This window comes from Nicotiana tabacum, chromosome 16, assembly GCF_000715075.1.
Source record: "Nicotiana tabacum cultivar K326 chromosome 16, ASM71507v2, whole genome shotgun sequence".
In the NCBI taxonomy this organism is placed as follows: Eukaryota; Viridiplantae; Streptophyta; class Magnoliopsida; order Solanales; family Solanaceae; genus Nicotiana; species Nicotiana tabacum.
Window position 1 is genome coordinate 30,955,780 of NC_134095.1, and position 17,290 is coordinate 30,973,069.

At 36.8% G+C, this 17,290-nt stretch overlaps 1 protein-coding gene across 3 annotated transcripts in view; it reads right to left on the minus strand.

Moving 5' to 3' along the window:
- Nucleotides 1-10,363, minus strand: part of LOC107822498 (protein SABRE) — a 40,507-nt gene extending 30,144 nt beyond the window's left edge. For all 3 annotated transcript variants that reach the window (XR_012699963.1, XM_075232691.1, XM_075232690.1), the window contains exons 1-5: nucleotides 9,913-10,363; nucleotides 8,041-8,152; nucleotides 6,878-7,138; nucleotides 5,758-6,017; nucleotides 1,668-1,884 (exon numbers count right to left, since the gene is read on the minus strand). Coding sequence is in view for 2 of the 3 variants with exons in the window: in XM_075232690.1 (XP_075088791.1) it covers nucleotides 1,668-1,884; nucleotides 5,758-6,017; nucleotides 6,878-7,138; nucleotides 8,041-8,152; nucleotides 9,913-9,983 (921 nt within the window). In the remaining variant the exon portion in view is untranslated. The remainder of the gene's footprint in view (nucleotides 1-1,667; nucleotides 1,885-5,757; nucleotides 6,018-6,877; nucleotides 7,139-8,040; nucleotides 8,153-9,912) is intronic.
- Nucleotides 10,364-17,290: the final 6,927 nt, after the last annotated feature.

Genomic DNA, 17,290 nt, shown 5'->3' on the forward strand with positions numbered 1-17,290 from the left:
TTCTACCCTGAATCTCCACAGCCACTTCCCCAACAAAGCTTTGTTGAATACCCTAAGATCTTTTACTCCAAGTCCACACCTTCTTTGGGGAAGTGTCTTGTTCTGTTATTACTTGCCATCGGTAATTCCGTAGTCTGCTAGCAGTACTTCGTTCAGATTCTCGTTTGCTGTTTGGATTTAGTTTTCTAAATATATTGTCTTGCTATTACTTGTTATCTGTACCTCTTTCATATTCTATGTTGCTATCTTCGATTTAGTTTTTTAATTATTTGTCTTGCTATTACTTGCTATCAGGGCTTCTTTCACCTTCTTTAGCCGAGGGTCTATCGGAAACAGTCTCTCTGCCCTTCCAGGATAGGGGCAAGGCTGCATACATCCTACCCTCCCTAGACCTCACTTGTGGGATTATACTGGGTTGTTGTTGTTGTTGTTGTTCACAAATATATCAAACTACTTTTTTGTGTTGACTTTGGTCTCTGATAAACTCTTTGCTATTCTCTGCACTTTATCTATGTTTTTGCCTCAACCACCTCATCAATAACGGCCCTAGCACTATATAATAACTTTAATTTGTTCCACGCTCTATTATATAAAGTGGGGTTTTTAATAATTAATAATCTCAGGATGCACTAAATTTTTTTATCAATTGGAACTATCAAGTACCACATTTTCTAAAATATTACTGCTACCTTAATTACTTTGATGACTCCATAGATCTTCATAGGAAACTGCTTTTGGGGCATAGCACAAAAAAATTAGCCATTACAGTTGAATATAAATTTCTACTTACTACAGGCACCCTAAATTATTGGACCATTCCATGGAAAATTGCAAACAACTTCTTTTGCCATATGTTTTAGCATGTTTTCATCTTTACATTACAAAAATTAATGATAAAACAAATTAAGTATAGAGAATCCTAGTATGCCATGACCTTAAACAGTCTTTCAGAAATGAGGGTTAGCTACTATCTTTTTGGAAAATTGTAAAAAGTTGAAGTGCGTTCCTATTTCCTCTGAAACAAGTAATAGAGGAATTTACTTTAGATCAATCTATTATATAACTCAAAGACATGGAACCAATGGTGGTTCCCGGGAAAAAAATTATTTGGAGGAAGTAACCATCTATGGTAATTGAAGTCTAATAGGAGCAAACCAAGTGCTCTCTAGAAAAATATATGATGCTAAACTGAGACCGAGATATAGAGAGGGTTGTCCTTTCATTTTGTTATCTTGAAGAGACAAAAGCACTCATATGAATGGTGCTAATTCCCATGTTCTTTCTAGTCGCATTTGGTTTTGAGAGCCTCCCTCTCCCCGTCCCTCACTCGTCTTTTGATGCATTATATATCAGATCTGGCTACAATGGTTATTTCCTCCCTCCTCCATTATGCACTATTTCGATGCATTTTCATTAATTTATTCCTGACAAAAGGAAGACCATTTTTATAATCTAAGACCCTCTTCCCTTTCATATCCTTGTACTTCCAACTTCTTTATCCTCAATCATTCTACAGAAAAGCTTAAGATGCAATTATTTCAAACTTAAAACAAATAAACACTCAATAATAGACAAGTCAAACGTGAGTTTGACGAACACAAAGCTATAAAGGGACAAAACATATTGTCAAGCTTGTTGCAGACGGGGAGGATAGAGAAATAACTGACCTTTTCAGGGAACATTGACGCATATTTCATAACAGCCAAATTAGCTGGTTTTTTCACTGCCTTTACAGCAGTACCAGATTCATTGACCGCCTTTTCAGCTACATCTGTAGAAGAAAAGGCATCTTCACCTTTCCTTTTAAGTAACAGCTCCTCATTCAGATTAATGGACACATCACCGGTGGCAATATCCATATTCCTAACAACCACTCCTGCTTCCCTAAACCAAAAGGAACAGAACACAGCAGAGCAGTAACAACGCACAGTCAAGTTCAGATCAAATATCAAAATCTGCTTGCTTTCAATTGAACGTCACGGTTGCAAATAGCTAGTCCTTTTTCCCCATATTGGGAGAAGTAAGCAAGCCACAATCTAGTTTACAGAAGAAAATATCTGCAACAGGCACATACCAACAGTACAAAGAAAAATAGTAGTAGAAAAACAGGTCTTATCAGATAAAACTTTCTAGCTCATCTAAAAATACAGAATTGAGGCTATATATTAGTGGGTCAAAAAAATTGTTCTATAAAGCATAAACAAAAAAATATGGTTGTTCTAACCACAACCTGCTCTTCGTCCAGCAAAGCTAAAGAATGCATGTTCCATTGATGCAGGAGGAATTAAGCAAAAGAACTAAGCCGGATGACAAAGTCACTTTCATGTGCAGTGGTCAATTGAAGCCACTCGTCATGCTACAGCGGCTCTAGCAGAAATATTAACATTTTCATATCATGCTTCCTAGTTGACATGAGAAATCTATCATTATTACAACTCCTAGGATTTATGGAAAGGATATTATATCCTTACGAGCAATTTCTTCATCGATATGACTAACTCCTAGTTGCTAAAAGTTGGAATTTGTAGAGTCTCCTTTTCCAAAATAAATTTATCGGATCCATCTTTGCAATCATAAAGCTCTTCTGATCATTGATGAAAGTTTGCTTCTAACTTTAATGTTTCCCAAAGAACTATCAAGATTGCTAAAGTCAGCCACTTCTCAGGTTCTCTCATTATTTCCCTAAGAGCCAAGCTTCGACATGGAAACAGCCGCTCTACCTCGCAAGGTAGGGGTAAGGTTTGCGTACACACTACCCCTCCCCAGACCCCACTTGTGGGATTATACTGGGTATGTTGTTGTTATTGTCGTAGCTAAGCTTCGACATGATCAAATAATTTCCTAACTCAGTCTGCCTTCTTAAGCTTCAAATTGTCTTTCATTCTCTACCTCAACGTAGTTGAATACGGTCAGCAAGCTGGAAAACCTAGTACTCCGATGTACGTTGCGATTCCAACTGTTGCTCCTTTTTACGAATAAAGAATTTGGCAAGATTCGTTCATATGATTGACCAAAGATGATGTGTTTTACAAGAGGAGGACGGAAAAGATCTATTTTAAGATGTTTTTGTCATTCATCCCCAGTATACTCAGAGTCAAGACTCATCTTGCCTACATCAAGGCACCTCCATGCAGTTATCAATGAAAATCGTTTCCCCTCTTGGGAAAATTTTAGTCCTATAAAGACACTTAAGGGAATTTTTCTTCAAATATTTTTGGGGCTATGGGAACTCTAATAAAGGGAGATTCTACTTGTTTATACATTATCAGCTATAGCTCAGTGTATGTGAAAAAGAAAAAAAGTTATAATAAATATGCAAGCATTGCCATAAGTTTAGAACCACGCCATTGGTCGTGTCTTATGGGATAGAGTGGTTGTTTTGGCATTTCTATAGGCTGAAGTTTTAGAGGCTGATATAGATCTGCAATAAATGACTGCTGATGACTTGAGGAGACATATATTATAGCTTATACTGGTCTTTGTATAAGCTTTTTCTGTCTTTCTATACTATTTTATTTTCTTTTCTTTTTTTGAGTAAGTCTTTAATCTTGATCGAGGTATTATGAGGATTCATCATGAATTGGCAAGTTTTAACACTAGTTGCCAACCTACCGCAATCCTCCTCCTTTGTTCGGGCTTGGGACCGACAATGTGCCAAGCTCACACAGAAAGTGTTGCGGAAATGCAGAGCCCGGTAATGTTAAATGATAGTGAATGTTGGGGTGCTAAAGTCCAACACATCCACAAGATGAGTGTTGCAAGGATACGAAAAGATGGATGTGCGGTCATACAAGATTAGATAATATTAAAAATGGATGTATTTGCCAAAAGGTGCAAGTAGCATGTATTGAGGATAAACTGAGAGAAGATTGCTTGAGATGGTTTAGTCAACGTCCTACGTCGACCTACGGATATACTGTCCTTGGGTGTGAAACTATGATGAATAAAGGTGTTAAAAGGGGACGGGGTAGACATAAAATCATATCGAAGGAAGCTGTCTTAAAAGATCTACAAATCCTTGATTGGGGTACGATGGAAGAAAACTAGTTGGGAATAGGTTTTAGACTTATTAAAAAGCTTCTAATATTAATATTATTAGGCAAAATACATAAGTTACCACTCGAACTATGGACCAAATCCCCCTTACACACTTTTTGTGGAGGAAAATTACCTTACACACTCAACATTTCCAAAGTGTGCCTATAACACACCACTTTTGGGATTAACCACTTCTTCTTAGAGATTGCATTACACACTCCAATCAATGTGTGACACGTGTTATGTCTTAGGGGAAAAAATTATACTTAAAAAATACACCTCAATTTGCATTAAAACAAAACGAAAAAACAATCATTTTCCCTAACCCTCTCTTTGTCTTCTTCCTAACATCCGTCGGTCATTTTCCACGGTAATTTCAAATGCATCTTCCTCCCAGTAGCAATAAACACTGAAGAAATTAGGGTGGCACTTCGATTAAGAAAGAGAACTAGTTGAAGAATTTTATCACTTGTCCTCTTTCTTTTCATCGGAATAATCGAATTGGTCGGAATTGAAGTCGAAAATACTTAACTCTAAGCCGTTGGTGCTTAGGAAGATAATACCGGCCTATGTTGCCTCCTCCATAGACCAATATAATGTCCTTGACACCTTCCACAAACACCAAATCAACCCCAGATTTAACAAAAAAAAAATGAAGAAGAAGAAGAAGAAGAAATCAAGCTTGAAAATTCGTTCTTCTATGGTGGAAGGTGTGTGAAAGCAAGCAAGAAAGAGAAAAAGAAATTAAATGGGTCACTTGTGTAACAAAGGGGTATCTGGATAAGATAAGGAGGGAGGGGGAGGGTTGCGGCAGGGACGAAAGGGGAGGGAAGGGTTTAGATACTTTTTTCTTCTTTTTATTTAAAAGAAAAATAAGAAAAAATAAAATTTGGACTAATTATTTAACTTTAACGCGCTCACTTACACGCGCATGTCACTTCATAAAAAAAGTGTGTAAACGCTACATTCTAGAAATGTTGAGTGTGTGAGGATTCATTATGAATTGGCAAGTTTTACGCTGGCTGTGAGCCTACTGCAACCTGCCTCCTTTATCCGAGCTTGGTACTGACAACATAAGCCCACAGTGGCGGAGTCAATGTAAGGAGCAGGTTTCGATCCACCAATCCTTCTGGAGCAAATGGATGCGCTACCCATAAGACCATGCAAGTTTGGCACAATGATGATATAAGTTGAGCTTAAAGAAAGAAGTGAGGATTCATATAGCCGAACCCAACTTGTTTAGGATTAGGCGTAGTTGTTGTAATCTTGATCAAGGTATTGAAAAATAAATTCATACAACTTTCATTACAGAATAGGAATGGATTCTGTAATAGCGCATGATCAAACCTACTGACGAATGTTCAGATGTGGATATATTACGCCTATTTAGAGTTGAAATATGGTGGAAAAGAACATGCAGAAGTAGACATGATCCATCTGATTATTCCAGAAGGAAAAACTCTGATGCTTTAGAAAATCAAATGCTTGTCAAAGATTCATGCTGTTATGTTTGGGTGTGGAATATACAAGTGTTTCAAAAGCTAGAATCAAGTGACAAAATTCTACCAGCAAATACATACCAATGAGAAACACCATATATGGACTACAGTAGAAGTCAAATTAGAACAACTAGAGAGGACGAGTTGTCAATTACCGAAGAAGTCAATCCAATTACATAAAAAAATTGAAACAAAATGAAACATTTAAAAGAGGGTATACCTATCATGGCCAAACTCACACGTGATGGAAAATTCTTCACAGCTGAAAGGAGCAGAGACCCTCTCTGTCATGCCTAGTAATGTATGGTTGGAAGGTAAAGATCCACCATGCATTGATGACTGATCATAACTGACTCGTGATTCACCAAAGTGAACAAAAATAGGAGCAAGCAGCAACTTAACAAATAATTCTGGCTTGGATCCACCATCTTTAGATAAATCAAGCGTCAACTCTTTGACCTCAACGGTAGCTTTTGGTGTCTGCATAGTTTATAAAAGATAATCAGCAAGGATGCTAAACCTGGGAGAGACAACTAAACAAGATAAGCAAGTTAAACAAATGCACCAAAAAGCGATTAAGAATGTAACACAGCATCCACCAAGGAACAACTTCATTTAGCCATTGCAGTGAGATACTATACAAAGATAATAAGCAACTGCAGGACATTAATTCCTCCATTAAGTTCATTTAGTCAATGTGCAATAATTTTCATGCACCTAAAGCAATAAGCATGTATATACAATTTTTGCCAACACCACTATCAGAAGAGTCTCCCAAAGTATTCAGTTGTTGATTCTTCATAATATTCAAGACAAAACAGTTGAAGAAGAGTGTAATGTGTCTCCTTCCATTTTTCTCAATATGAAATTATTTAAGGGAGAGAGAAAGAACACACAAGAACATTCTAAAATCTGAAAATCTGAATCTTAAAGCTAATTAGATCTTGTTTGTATTTATTTTAGTAGCATTAATATGCGATAGATCACTAGTTTGGCATCTTTTGTCATTATCAGTTAACATGGATATACGTATGTTATAACAAGTCAATACATACTTTAATGGAAATGTTATACACATCAACCTTCAGTACAATTCTGACATGTATAAGTTAAAAGAACTTAGACCACTGCCACAAGCAGAAGCAATGCAGTACTCCGTTATTCGACATATGAACTTGTACGTGAAGAAAAATTATCCCAACAAAACAGTCATAAAATGTAAGAAGAGCTGAAAGCAACAACCAGTAGTGTTTTGGGGTACATGAGTAAAGTGATGCAAGGACATTCAACCAATCATGAGCGCTCATAAGACCAAGTTTAATGACCAGAACAATCGTTACCTTCACAACCAACTCAGTCACTGAAACTGACAAAAATCTAGCCATATTAGCTACAACCATCCACTTCCCTCTACCTGACTTGCGAGATTTACGAGATCTTGCTTTTTTTGAGATTTTACTGGGAGCCCTCATTACAACTTCTAAATCACATATTAACACCTGTAGTTTTGGATCCCTGGACATAAAACCAACCCCAAGCTTGACCAAGGATTGACGAATACTGAGTCTAATTTCGCCAATGGATACACTTTCAACTGCACCCTGCAAATTATTATTCCCAGTGACATGAGAACAAATATCATAAATTGAGAAACCAGAACAAAGAGAAAATCTTGCAACTAAATTATTTCCTTATAAGCCAGTAGTCAAAAGTTGAATCTAAGATAAACTGACTGCAGCCTAGTCATTCCCTTCAGCAAATTCACTAAATGAGGGACCTCCCAAGTCACTGTGCCTTCCGGTACTTGGTGTAACTACAATGGCAGTTTTACTTTTGACAAGACACACACACAGAGAAAGAAATAAGAGAGAGAGAGAGAGAGAACAAAAAGATCCCAATGCACACAAATTTCTATACTGGAACTCAAAGACCTGATCCTGAGATACCAAAAAGAATCTGTGGAACTTTTTTTGAGAAGGGATACCAAAAAGAATCTGTGGAACTCTAGAATGCCAAATTTCTAATATAAATATGCTTGTTGCTATTTCTTTTGCAAAATCTATCCTAACTGGGACTCCTTTTCAGGTCAGTTCACATTACGGGAAAAAGAGATGACATCACCCCAACATGTGGCATTAAACTCTGAAATTGGCCACCCCCACATTTGACCAAACTGGATCCAAGTTGACACTGCTCTTTTTGCTATTATGTATTATCTGGTTCTTCTGATCCTCCACATTCCCTTACATACACTTCAAGAATGAAATATTATATATAATGTGCCTCGAGAAACAAAGTTGTAAGTCGTAGGTGTATGATTGGATATGTCATACAATGCCTATAAGCATTCTCTTAATCAGATGCAGTTGACAAACGATAATGTACAACTAAAAAACGTAAACTTAATGGACCATCGATGATCGAACTGTTCCTTAAACTACACAGCATAAAACAGATAAAACCACATCTAAATTGTAGCTAAAATTGAAAAAGAAAGAACAACCTTGTTGAACTTCACCACCACATCTCTCAAGCATTTCCATCCTCCAACACGGAAGGAAACAGATGCTCCCATGGCTCGGCTTAGAATCCAAGCCAGCATACTGGAAGCAAACCTGAGACAGGAAAGTGCACAAAATAACCAGACTGCAAAACCTCAATAAATTTGATAAAGAAAAAAAAAGTGAAGTAATTATTAAATAGTTGAATGGATTTAGCTTTTGGACTATTGATGTTTGCCCGTAGCGAAATATGTAAGAGCTATGCTTGAACTTATTATAAGCCAGTAGACGGTAAGCAGTAAAGTAGCCGAGACTGTAGAGCATGATGTTGTATGTATTGGATATATTGTGCGGTATTTTGCTACTTGGATGTTTGACGTTCTTAAAAAAAAAAAAAAAAAAAAAGTACATCGTGAAATTGAGATTAAATCCAAATTCTCAACTTTACGTACCAACTCTGTATACAGAACTAGACATTATTTTGTCTTAGCAAACTTAATGGACTAGACTTCTAAATGCTCATAGTAAGAGAAATGGCTTGATTTACAAAATATTGCTTCTCAATCATAGTCAATGATATAAATAGGTATCATATTATGCACCAAGCCAAGCAAGGAAGATAATTATATCATTGCAACATGTGATTATTTTGGGGGGAGGTTATGAAGTCAATGATTCATTGATGTGATTGGTTAAACCACAAAATACAAGGCATACACAAACCAGAGAATACTTACGAGAAGATGTAACTCTCCATAAAGAGCATCCACTTATCTTGATGAGGTTATCAAATATGCTGCAAAAAATATTTTTTTAAAGGTTCTGACTGACATGTACAATAGTGATTTTCCACTTCTTCAGAGACTCTTATTTCTCTCTATCCATATGTTTGCATGAGCACTAGAGGAATTACTTCTCATGCTCTGCTTCTCCACATATTCCTTATAAGTTTCAAGCCTACCCAACACCAGAGTCTCCGGCTCATCTATACAACCCTATACGTAATTGGAAGGAAAGCATAAGTTAATTGACGTCCTCTCCCCCCCCCCTCCCCAAATAGTTAAACATGAAGCACCAACTAATGTGAATTTTCATTTTTCTTCTCAGATTTTCCATTATTCAGGTAGCTCCCCATATTGCTGTCCATGTAAATAAGAAAATTTAAATAAATAAATAAAAAAACACTTTCTTTTGTGCTCTGGAGACTCGTAAGAGGAGTGAGGAAAATCCATATATTTTATAGAAATAATACACTGTGACAATCATCCTTCTGTCCTCCCCATATGGCCCTCTCTATCTCAGTTCTATGAATTAGATTTTTCCTGTAGAGTAATTCAAGCAAACTGTTAATTTCGTCCATTTCCTAATCTTATTTTTTAGCTGGAGATGCTGGAAATGGATCAAAGGCTTCACCATCAACTAATTATCATACTTTCACATAAGATATTCTCTTCTTTGTTTTTTTTATAACGGTGGTGTATGGGCCAGCTTACGCGCAACTCGACTATTCCATCGTGTACTTGCTACCTTCCACCAGCACAAGCACCAGGTAATTCTGCCCACCAAGGCTTAGACATATGTGAATAGTAGCTTATGCTTTCATATTCTTTTGTTTTCCTAATATAGAAAAACATGAAGAATAAGAAATTGCTTACTCTAATCTGTTAAAGCCAAAAATGCTAGTTCAAACAGAACCTATAAAGTGCGGTTGAGACAAATCATGTCACCTCATTTCCATTGTACAATTCAACAAAACAACATATTGCACATATCAGATCAATCAATTCTATTACATTATAAACAACACAAGCTATATACATAACATAGCAACAGTCAACTGATAATCAGTAGTAGTTTGACTGAGATTGACTTACACGAAAATACTCCATAGTATTATGGAAGCAAAGAGGAATCCGAATAGAAACTTCGCCGGTGAAGCATCCATTTCGCCGCGGCCGGCGGCAATCCCAATCGCGTGGATCCTCTTAAATTTCGCGTCTCACTGTTCTATCATTGCTTAAATAATTGAATTACTCGAAGAGAAAATAGTTAATTACAGTTTTACATGATGTTCACGGCGTGGAAGTGAAGATCAAATGGTGAATTTTGACAGAGAAGATTTGAATTTGCAGAGGAAAAAGGGAATGGAGAAGAAGGAGGTGAGAATGGTCAATAAGTTGAAACGAAGTGAATGGGTTGGATCAGGGGAATAATAAGATATTTGAGTTAAAGGAATTAAGAGGAGAAATCGGGAGAAAGTGGTGTATCACTCTTTCTGTGTTTTACTCCGAGAAGCGGAGAAGACTATTGAGTTGGATCTGGTGCGGTTGGATGTACGGGAAACCTTTGTGATTTTATTTTTTTTAAAATTAATAATAATTATTTTATTGATTTCTTTGATGGACGTGCATGAAATGTCTTTGTTCTGTGTTAATTGACTAACCTAACCCTTTTGGGATTTGAGCTCGTCCTTAATCCAATAATTCTGGATTTTTTAGCTTTCAAATGATAGGAATTGTAAACTTGGAAAGCAAAAAATAAGAGAAAGTTGGTTGGTAAACATTTGAACTTTAATTTTAATGTATGCATGTATCTTCTTAGGGTGAAATATGAAATGGAGTACAAAATTTCTTTTGCTTTAGCTTTTTATAAAATTTACATCATTACACATGTTTCAAATATTAATTATAAAAACTCATTGTAATACAATATGTTTCATAGCTCAACCATTGAAATTCTTACTAACAATAAAAATACCACTTTCTTGACAAATTGGTCTTTGTTCGAAAAAATATTTTCATCGTGGAATAAATTTTTGTACCATGCGATGTTAAAATTATATACAATAAATTAAAAATATTCTAAAGAATTAAACTTTAGTTAGAAAAAAAATGAGTCTTTTTTCCTTTAAAAGAATTTTTGTGTTGAACATAATTTAAGCATAATTAAAAATACCATAATTCGGAATGTTCAGATCACTCACCAATCATTATCAGAACAGAGGTGGCCAAACAGAAACTGCTTAGGCCATTTTGAATGCTCAATGTAATTCTGGCTCGGGAGAACTTCAAGGAGGCAGTTCACACAGCTTGGGGACAGCATACAAGGACATACCATGTACGCAATTTGGAGGAAACTCAAGTTGATAGAATTGGAAACCTCTCAAATGAATAGAGAAATGTCAATATTGGAGAGAAAACTCAGTAAGCTGAAAGATAAGTTGCACCATACACAAATGGAACTGAGTGCAAATCTATTCAATGAACAACTCATCATAACTAAAAAGGACACTTTGATACAATAGGAAAAGTGGACAACTATACATGAAAGAGTGTTTCGACAGAAATCTAGAGCAACATGGCTAGCTTACAGAGACTCAAACACAAGATTTTTTTCGTGCAGCACTGAAGGCTAATCAAGTCAGAAATAGAATTTCTTCTATTTGCAAAGGGATCCAACTACATGAACCAGCTCTCATCCAAAAAGAGTTCATAGGCTTCTTTCATAACCTACTAGGAATAGTTGCCGCATAAATGCCATGCCTAGATCCAACCATAGCAAGAGATGGACCTTGTCTCATTAATGAACAACAGATGACCCTAGTACATGAAGTCACAGAAACATAAGTGTTTTAGGCTTTGAAAGACCTCTCAGTTGATAAGGCTCTTGGCATTGATGGATTCCCAGCTGAATTCTTCAAACAGTATTGGCATTTGATAGGGGAGGAGGTGACTAAGGCTACAATATAGTTTTTTGAAACTGGCAAACTGCTTAAGGAAGTAAATTGCACTATTGTGACTTTAGTTCCTAAAGAAACAAACCCCACTTTTGTGAAGGAATTCGGGCTCATAGCCTGCTGCACTACATTAGATAAATTGATAGCTAAAGTCATAACTGCTAGGTTAAAACTGATAGTTGACTACTTAGTGAGGCCTTCACAATCAGCATTAATTGAGGAGAGAAATATTCTAGATGATGTGATTGTGGCACATGAAATGGTTAAGGGGTATACATAAAAATGAGTATCCTTTAGATGTCTAGTAAAGGTGGACATTAAGAAACCTATGACTCAGTGGAGTGGAGTTTTCTCATAATGGTCCTTCTAGAATATGGGTTGCCTGGGAAGTTTGTAAACCTAATTATGGAGTATGTCAGCATAGTGAGCTATTCTTTGTTATTCAATGGTGGTCTTACACCCATATTTCAAGCTAAGAAAGGTCTAAGGCAGGGAGACCCTGTCTCCCTACTTGTTTGTTCTTGAGATGGAGTATCTAAATAGAACCCTCAAGCAACTGAGACACAATTCAGACTTTAACTACCACCCAAGATGCAACAAAATGAGGATAGTCCATATATGTATTGATGATCTAATAATATGTTGTAAAACAGATCCAATATCTAGGAAGCGAATGCTTCAACAGTTCCATCACTTCTCATCAGTATCTGGTCTTAAGGCAAACTTGGAAAAAAGTACATTATATATGGCATGGATTAGTCAATAACTCAAGGAACAACTATCAAATGAAATGCAATTCTTAAAGGGAGAAATCCATTTCAAGTACTTGGGAGTACCATTATCCTCGAAGAAGATTACAGTTCAACAATGTCTACCACTGCTTGAGAGGATGGTTGCAAGAATAAGGTGTTGGTCCACTAAGTTATTATCATATAGTGGAAGGGTGCAACTTATTAAAAATGTGTTATTTGAGATGCAAACCTATTAGGATCAGATGTTCCTAATTTCTAAAAAAGTTATTCAACTCATAACCAGAGTTTGCAGAATCTTCCTATAGACAGGAGGTCATGAGAGCTCAAGGAAAGCCTTAGTGGCATGGGATACATTGTACAAAACAACATTCAGTAGGTGGCCTGGATCTCATACAGTTTCATACATGGAATAGAGCAGTAAACTACTATGGGCTGTAACAACCAAAAAAGATGCACTCTGGATAAAAATGGATTCATGCCTTCTATCATCAAAGGGAAAGAACTACATCAACTAAATACTCCTACTCAGGCATGTTGGCTGGTAAGGAATATATTGAATGCAAAGAAATGATTCCTGAACATGGACTACAATGCGATATTACATAGATGTTGTGACAAAGGAAAGTTTAGAATTAAAAAAGCTTACTTGCTCTTTCTTCCACGGTTTCAAAAAGTTCAACGAGAAGGGCTAGTGTTGGGACCAACTACTACACCAAAACATAAGTTCATCTTCTGGCTGGCACTACAGGGTCGATTGGCCACTGTTGATCGACTACAAAGATGGGGCATATATGTCCAAACTTGTTAGAATAGTTATGTGAAGGCCAAATACATACACAGCCCCTTAAACTTGCCCATTTTTTTTATTTAGACATCTAAACTCAAAGTAGTATCTATTAAACACTTAAAATAGTTCAAAGATGTACCTATTAGACACATTTTGCTGACATGGCAAAATGTGTATTTATCACTCTCTGTGAGCGCTTCACATTTAAAAAAACGGTTAATCCATTATTTTCTTTATATTCTTTCTCTTTTTACGTTTAAGCTACAACAAATAGTTTTGCCGAAAAATATAAGCATCGTCGGAAGATTCAATTTTCCAGTCACTTTTGTTCTACTTCGTCTTCCACCATTTTTCGTTCACTTTTTACCTTCACTTCAATTTTTCTCCTTCATAAGCTCCGATAGATGAACAAGATGACGTCATGTTAACAATGCCACTGGAGGAGTAAAATCCATATTCTCAAATAAATCCATATCATCAAATGGGGAAGCTTATATAGTGAAGCATCGTATTAGAGAAAACTTTAGCACCTTTGGAACACGCGTTGAAGCTTAAATCGGGAAATTCCGATGCCGTTGAATGCTGCCGGTTCCGGCGCTTGAGGAACATTCACCACCAAGATCTGCTCCCAAAGATTAACCCACCCGTTGTTTCAACTTATGACATGTGAGAGCATTTATCACAGCAAGGTAAACTATTTACACCTTTCCAAAGGTTTAAATTCCGGCGGAAGTACTGGTAATTTTCTTCATTAAATTTTGCAGCGGAGGTGGTGGTGGCGCTCCACCGGTTCAGCAATGGCTAGTTCGGAAAAATTGATGAAGGAGGCATTTGAAGATAAAATCGATTGAAGCCCTGCGTTAAACGCTGACATTGATTTTGATCTCGTGCTACGATTTCTCCAATACAACACTATTTTTTTAAAGTCAGTGTTGTTTCCTTTTTCAGTCGGTACTATTTGTCTCGCAGTTGTAATGAAGAAAACATTTTTCATCAATTTTGCTGATTTGGTAACGAAGAAAACATTATTTAGGCCGATAGTGTTTCTTTTTTTGCCAGTGAAGGTTTTTGATTTCTTTTCCAGATTTTTATTTTATTTTGACGTGCCTTTTACTCATTTGTCGAATTTGCTATTCATAGTAAGTGAAACTCACACACTGAACTTAGTTTAGAAATGTAAAATATGTGTTCAATTGACACACATTCAACATAGTTGAAGTGTTCAATCAGAATAAGATTCAGTTGAAGTGTCTAGGTGGAAAAAAGAGGCAAGTTTAAGGGTCCACGAATGTATTCAGCCTTATGTGAATATATGTAATTAGTCCTAGTCCCTTATGTAATAAGAGTAGGTTATGTGTTATGCACACATAAAAATACGGCTCATTGTAACATAGAATATCAATAATAGATTTTTCTCATGTGCATTCTCATATGGTATCAGAGCATCGGTGAGAAAAGATCGTTGTGCGTCATTCTAGCGACATCCGGGAAGAAAGAACTCAGTCACCATGTAATTTTCCGGTGACCTAAGTGACTGTTTGCGTCAAAGTCACTATTTATCAGTGTTGTGCACAAACCAACACCACCACAAAGTCCGCAAGAGAGTACCGACCAAACCCCAGAAAGATTCTTCGAAAAATACTCGTCCATGTGCCCCCACGTGCCTGTCGGAGATCTGCTTCCGACGGCGCGTCCATCATACGCGCCGGCGGGTGTGGCCTATTCTTGTCAGATCTTGAAAAATTTTCTGTTGAACAGTCTGATCGCCTAGTAATTCTAAGTCTACCCATACCTTTTTCTTTTTATTCCGATCATTTGCGATTTTCCGGCGGCTACAGTGATTTTTTTCGACGAAGCTTCTTTTGGACAGATTACTCATGAGGTTATTCCGAGTTTTTTTATTCAAGTTTCATCAGATTTTGATGACCTTTTTTATTTTTCGGCGAGTGAACAGTGTTTTTAAAAAAAAAGTGTTATGGTTTGGCATTCCAAGGTTAACGATACAATATTTTATCGAGAATTTGGAAAATTGGTTGTAGAAAAATGGGATCCAATACTATGAACAGTTGGATGGTTTCTCAACCAAATTATATTCAGTTCCTTCAGTATAAAATATAAACAGACATTTTCAGGGATAACTTCCGTTGTTCAAACAAATAGTAGCTTGACTTGTGTCTCCTAATATTCAATCTCTGAGTCTTGGGTCATTGATTCAGGTGCATCTGGTCATATTTCTGGTAACAAATCTCTTTTCACTACTATTTCATGTTCTCAATCTTTCCCAACGGTCACAATGACCAATGGGTCTCAAACCATGGCAACTGGAATAGGTCAAACAAGTCCACTTCCTTCCTTACATTTAGATTCAGTTCTTTATGTTCGTGGTAGTCCTTTTAATCTTATAGCCATTAGTCGTTTATCCAAATCACTTAAATACTATATTTTATTTCTTGATGACCTTATTTTTATACAGAAAGGCAGTACATGGCGGATCATTGGTACCGGACGTGAATCAGATGGACTTTATTACCTTATCCTTGCAAAACTACATGGATTCACATCTTGTGTTCCTTCAATAACTTGTCTTGTTACTGATTCACCAAATTTATTATATAAACGGTTAGGATATCCCAGCTTTGTCAAAACTTCAGAAAATGGTACCTGGCTTATCTTACTTGTTCACTCTAGAGTGTGAGTCATGTCAGTTCGGTAAGCATACCCGCTCATATTTTCCTCAGCGTCTTGATAATCGAGCAGAGTCACCTTTTACTTTAGTCCATTCAGATATTTGAGGTCCTAGTCGGGTCAGTTCTACCTTGGGATTCCGCTACTTTGTTAGTTGATGATTATTCCAGGTGCACTTGGATATTTTTGATGAAAAATCGATCTAAGTTATTTTCTATTATCCATACCTTCCACATTGAAATTCAAAATCAATTTGGGATTTCTATCTGTACATTTCATAGTGATAATGCCCTTGAGTATTTATTTTCCTCATTTCAGCAGTTTATGAACTCTCATGGGATTATTCATCAAATATCTTGCCCGTACACATCCTAACAAAATGGGATAGCTAAAAGAAAGAATAATCATCTTATTGAAACTGCTCGTACCCTACTCATACAACCTCATGTTCCATTGCATTATTTTAGGATGCAATTCTTACATCTTGCAATCTTATTAATCGTATGTCATCTTCAGCTATCCAGAATCAAGTTCCATTCTCTTTCCTGTTTCCCCACTTATCTTTGTTCTCTCTTCCACCTCGTGGCTTTTGGAGTAGTATTTTATTCATAACCTTACTCCACGAAAATATAAGTTAGCTCTTCGTGCTCTAAGTGCGTATTTCTAGGTTACTCGAGAACACAAATGGGATATCGATGCTATTCTCCTGACCTCCAGTGGTACGTTATGTCTGCTGATGTTACCTTCATTTAAACCCAATCATACTTCACAGGTCTAGATGATCACTTATATATTTCTGAAGTGCTATCAGTTCCATTTTTTGGAGATTCAGCCCATTTATCTTCCTTTATAGCTCCAGCTGTAGCTCCACCAACTACAATTCCACCACCTATAGCTCCAGTTCCACCACTTATAGCTCCAGTTGCACTACCTATAGCTCTAGTGCCACCACCTATAGCTCAAGTGCCACCACCTAGTCCAGTTTAACCTTCTACAACTCCACCACTATTGACTTATCATCGTCGTCCACGCCTAGTATCAGGCCTAGCTGATTCACGTCATGCGCCTGACCCTACTAATACTACGGACTTGTCTACTCTTAATCAACCTATTGTACTACGAAAAGATATACGATCCACACTTAATCCTAATTCTCATGATCATCTTTGTCCTTTGTGTCCACCCCTAAGTCTAGATGTGAAGTACTTTTTCATCCAGGGTGGTAACAGACTATGATTGACGAGATACCTACTTTACACATGAGTGGTACTTGTGAGCTTGTTCCTCTTCCT